The 5,546-nt window shown below is 34.5% G+C and overlaps 1 protein-coding gene across 2 annotated transcripts; it reads left to right on the top strand.

The window, feature by feature from the left end:
- Nucleotides 1-2,056: 2,056 nt before the first annotated feature.
- On the top strand, nt 2,057-4,862 carry LOC106335845 (putative glycerol-3-phosphate transporter 1). 2 transcript variants are annotated; one of them, XM_013774479.1, is made up of 4 exons: nt 2,057-2,235; nt 2,339-2,384; nt 3,013-4,038; nt 4,128-4,862. In XM_013774479.1, the coding sequence occupies exons 3-4, from the start codon at nt 3,051-3,053 to the stop codon at nt 4,703-4,705; spliced, it is 1,566 nt and encodes a 521-aa protein (XP_013629933.1). In that variant the 5' UTR covers nt 2,057-2,235; nt 2,339-2,384; nt 3,013-3,050; the 3' UTR covers nt 4,706-4,862. The 2 variants fall into 2 exon arrangements, with proteins under 2 accessions (XP_013629933.1, XP_013629932.1); XM_013774478.1 differs by lacking the exon at nt 2,339-2,384.
- The last annotated feature ends 684 nt before the right edge of the window (nt 4,863-5,546 follow it).

Here is a 5,546-nt window from a genome sequence, read left to right as displayed (position 1 = left end):
TAAAAACCAATTTTTTATCTCTAGTTTTTAAAAATTTCAACCAATTTGTATAAAATACTATATTTTAATTAATTAATAACTAAGTAAATAATATTTTCATAAAGATAAAATTCCCATACAATTTGTTTTTATCATTTAACATTAATGTAAAATAATTTATGTGTTTCATATATGTAAATAAATATAGATAATTTTAGTATTAGTTGTAGCCAATTAATTCTTAATATCTATAAATAAATTATTGAATAATATTATTATACATAATAAACAACAACTAAAAATTATAAAATTTAAAATATTTTATTAATACAATATATTATATTAATTTGAAAAATAGCCATTCAAGTTCTAAAAAACAAAAAATATTTTATGTAATAAAATTTATAAATAGTTTCACAATTTTAAAATATTTTAATTTTTATATTTTATAGATATTTTATCAATTATATTTAAGTATAACACTTAAAATAAAATAATTTAAAACATGGTGATGTTTTTATTTTAAATACCAGCCACTATATTTTGATAAATTTTAATGGTAATTTAAAAAAAAATTAATTTAAAACAATGTATTGCTTATTTTATAAAAAAAACTAAGAATAAAACAAAACCAAAATCTAAAAACCAAAAACAAAAACCAAAAGGTGAAAATCAAAAACCAAAATCTAAAAGTTAAAAACCAAAAACTAAAATCTAAAACCAAAATCTAAAAACCAAAAACTAAAACCAAAAACTAATGGAAACAATCATCACCTTAAGCGATTCAGGTTCAAAGCAAATTATCGGTTATTTTAATTTTGTGTAGTTAGGCATATATGAAACTATGATGTAAATTTCATTTGAATATTTACAGAGAAAGTCCATCCATGAACTGCACTTCACAATAAAAATTACCATGAATTAAAAAAGACTAGACCAGAAAATTAAAATTTAGGTTGTATTTTGTTCAAATTTAAATTGTTATTTTTCCTTTTTAACATCAATTTTTAATTTAGAAAACGAAAGGATAGTTTCAAATGAATTCGTATCCTTTAATGGTTGACAACAAGTTTGCTTCCTGTAAAAATTTTACAAGATAGTGACAGAAACACACAAAATGTTTTGAGAAATTCTTAGGTTAACCTGGGGTGAACCAATAGAATTGAGTTATTTTAGATTCAATGTCTTTTAAAAAAGGAAACCAAATAATAAAATTTTGTGAAATTATTTTATGCTTTTAAAATAAAAAAATTAATAGTAATTACCATAAAATTATTTTTTAGTATTGTTAAACCTATTAGTAAAATATTAAACTCTAAACCTTAAACCCTAAACACTAAACCCTAAATCTTTGGATAAACTTTGAACCTTTGGGAAAACCCTAAACCTTTAATTCTAAACCTTAAACCAAACCCGAAACCCTTAATTCTAAACTTTAATACTAAACCCTAAACCCTAAATTCTAAACACTGAACCCTAAATCCTAAACCCTGAACTCTCGAAAAAAATCCTAAACCCTAGACCTTTAGTCCTAAACCATTAATTTTAAACTCTAAACCGAACTCTAAATCCTAAACCTATTGGTTGGGTGTACCTCTAAATTCATCTAGTGGGTGAAACTAAGAATTTTTCAAATGTTTTAATAGCTGACACAAAATAAAATTTTGTAATAAAATAAAAATCACATAAGCTTTACATAATTTTCTTTGTAATGGCATATATAAAGTTAAAGTTATGATCATACATAATAGAGTTAAATAAACAAATATGTAACAAAATTAAATTCTAGCAATTTTTATTTGTACAAAACAAATTAAATGTAGCAAAGTTAATGTGATAAATGCTATATGGATGTGACCCAAAAAAGCATATAATAATAACTGCTTAGGGAGACATTAGGTGTATCACGGAGGAAATAACCTCCGCTCATTGGCCTAGTTAGGCGACTAGAGACGCAACTATGAAGGGTACACTCGTAAATCCCGATCCGAGGAACATTATTTGTAGTGAGAAGGGTAGGATCGTCATTTCAAGTATCTTCAGGAATAAAATTCAATTGTTTAATTCAATCGTGTATGGGCTTCGAATGCTATAAACCCGTCGCCGTTGCTTGCAACTCTAAAACGTCTCGAAGTCGCTTTGCATCTTCAAAGCAATCCTTAAAACTTTTCATATCTATAAACTCTCAAGAGAGTTCGAGAATTTCTTGTCGGGAGGAAACGTTGTTGCTTCTTAGCTTGACGAAAGGATTTAAAGGTAATTCAAATTATGTTTGTTTTCGAACTTTGAAGTTTACTTTAAGTGGTTCTGTAAATAGAGTCAAATCTTGGTTTGAAGTTTTTTTTTGTATATTGTAAAGACTGTTACAGATTACGAAGATGAACCTTTCAAAAAAACTGTGAGACGTGCGTCTTCATCAATAGATCTCTTTCTTGGTCGTCTCCAAGAGTTTTTCTTTTTTTTTTTGGCATTTTCTATATTCGAATCTTAATCTATATAACAATCATAGTTTGAATATATCAACAAGGATGAGATTTTATTTTGCATAATTATTAAAAAATCTAAGTATCTGCATAAAGGCTCACGAGATGTGAGGCAAAATAAATAAAATGAAAACTCACGAGATTTTTAATTAATTAATTAGTTTCAGGGGTTCAATGAATTTTTCAACTTCTGCGAGAATATTCCTTAAATATACCCTATACCCAATTGGAGGTCAAAATTCGTACTAATTAAGGTTACAAATCTGATAAAATTTAGCATAATTATTTATTAATAAAGTTAATTGAAGAGAATTCACCTCAAATAGTCTTCTTGAAAGTTTACAGACGAAACATGCAGCACAATCATATGATCTGTCACTAGCTACGACACGTTTTAGAGATTCACCAGAAGTAACCCTTGCGTAAAGCCAAGAGTTCTATGAAGATTTTTCCAGAAACAAAAAATGAGAGTATAATTCCATATAAAAATGGAATCTTCTTCTTGAGATTTAACTAATTTATGGACTATATATTTATATCTTATTTACAGGTAAACATTCGACATAATAATTTATCACGGCTTCTCTAATGCAATCTGAGCCAGAGATGGAGAAAAAACCAGTTGGGATTCGATTCTTGGAACGAATCAAAGGGTCAAAGCTCTCTTACAACGCATACCAAGCCATAGTCTTGATCGTCACGTTCCTCGCTTACGCTAGCTATCACGCCGCAAGAAAAACAACAAGCATTGTCAAAAGCGCTCTTGATCCACAATCACCAGACACAGGGGTTAACTCACTCCTTTTGAGATTCACTTCGTTTCGATCATCCGGACAAGAACAAGAAAATGGTGGTTGGGCTCCGTTCAACGGACCAAACGGAACGGTTCTGCTGGGGGAGATCGACGTTGCGTTTCTTGCTGTTTACGCTTTCGGTATGTACTTCGCTGGTCATCTGGGAGACAGGATGAACCTGAGAATCTTCTTGACCGTTGGGATGGTCGGAACCGGTTTGTTCACGTCTCTGTTCGGTGTCGGTTACTGGGCGAATGTTCATAGCTTTTACTATTTCTTGATCATGCAAATGCTCGCTGGTCTGTTTCAATCCTCTGGCTGGCCTTCTGTGGTGGCCGTGGTCGGAAACTGGTTTAACAAGAAGAAGAGAGGTTTGATCATGGGGATATGGAACGCGCATACTTCCGTCGGCAACATCACTGGCTCGTTGATCGCTGCTGCGATGTTGAGATATGGTTGGGGATGGTCTTTTGTGGTTCCTGGTGTGGGTATTGCCTTGATCGGGTTGGTCAACTTCGCTTTCTTGCCTGTTAACCCGGAGATGGTTGGAGCTGAGCGAGACGAGGATGTTGATTCATCGAGTGAGAAGATTGGTGACTCTGTAAGTGTCCCCTTGCTGTTGAGCTCGTCTGATTCGGAGACCGATGACAAGAAAAGAGCTGTTGGGTTCATTGAAGCGTGGAGGATCCCTGGAGTTGCTCCTTTTGCTCTCTGTCTCTTCTTCGCTAAGTTGGTCGCTTACACTTTCCTCTACTGGCTTCCTTTCTACGTTAGCCACACAGGTATGCAAATACAACACTAACACAAACCACACTTAGACTGTTTGTTTTGGTCATGTTACTGATTACAAGTTTTGTGTGGTGATTTTCAGCGATCGAAGGCGAGTATTTATCAGACGAAACAGCGGGAAACCTTTCGACAATGTTCGACGTAGGAGGTGTGGTCGGAGGAATCATGGCCGGTTACATTTCAGATAGGATTGGAGCAAGAGCGATTACGGCTGCGAGTTTCATGTACTGTTCGATCCCAGCTCTGTTCTTTTACCGGAGCTACGGACATGTGTCGTTACTAGCCAACGCGTCTCTGATGTTCTTAACCGGGATGTTGGTTAATGGACCTTACGCTTTGATCACAACGGCTGTTTCAGCTGATCTCGGGACGCACAGCTCCTTGAAAGGAAACTCGAGGGCTTTGGCTACCGTAACGGCTATAATCGACGGGACGGGATCCGTTGGGGCGGCGGTTGGGCCGTTGCTAACGGGTTACATATCTTCGAGGAGTAGCTGGACGGCGGTTTTCACCATGTTGATGGGAGCTGCGTTTGTGGCGGGACTGTTGTTGACGAGGCTTGTGATGGCCGAAGTAGCGGCTAAGATAGCTGAGTCGAGGCCGTCGGAATCAGAGTGTAGAGCTCCCGTAGACCATCAGGGTCATGTGCTAGATGTGTGAGCAACTTTGATAGCCATTTTTAGTTGCGTTCTTAAAGAGGAAAGATTCGGACCGGAGTTTTATGTCAAGAATTGGTCTGTGGGGGAAATTTGTAAACATGTAATCTGTGTTGTGAATGTACATAAATTAATATATGATATCGATCTTTTTGGATAAATTTTGTTAAATTTTAGACTCACCTTTTTTTTGTACAGAATACAAGATATAACCAGAATACCAAAACCACAAAAAATACAAACGTTACCACATAAAACAAGAATTGAACCAAACGGACAGAACGATTGAATCCTCACTGTTGTTGCCACAAGTATTCCCACGCCAGCCCAGCCCTCAAAACCCCCAATTATTAATAATGCTTACAGTTTCACATATATGAAAACAGAATCTGATCGACGGGTCACTCCACTTCTGGCCTTACGGAAGTTTCATAAGACAGAAATTAAAAACTGTCTCCACTTCTGGCGTTACGGAAGTTTCATAAGACGGACAAATTAAAAACATCTCCTACAAAGATCGCTACCTCTATTCAACACCGAATCACGCCAACGAGCTTTAGAAAGAGCAACTTCAAATTGAGCCAAAGGTTCTTATATCCATCTTGGTTTGATCAAGGTCTCAAAGAATGAAACTCCATCCTGTGGTAGTCAGATATGGAATGTTTGATAAAGATTAGCTTTGGTTTCCAGGCGAACATGTTTGACCAAATATTTATTCATTTTAGAGTAAAATCATCAGTATTGACATGAAGAAATAAAAAGAAGAAGCTAGTAAGGTTTGCCAAAGGAAGCTTGCCAAAATGAACAGTATCCGCGGAACTGCATTAAAAATAAATAGATATTTT

The sequence above is a fragment of the Brassica oleracea genome, chromosome C3 (assembly GCF_000695525.1).
Source record: "Brassica oleracea var. oleracea cultivar TO1000 chromosome C3, BOL, whole genome shotgun sequence".
NCBI classification, from domain to species: Eukaryota; Viridiplantae; Streptophyta; class Magnoliopsida; order Brassicales; family Brassicaceae; genus Brassica; species Brassica oleracea.
The sequence above is the reverse complement of the archived record's forward strand: the minus strand, read 5'-3'. Positions and strand labels throughout refer to the sequence as shown.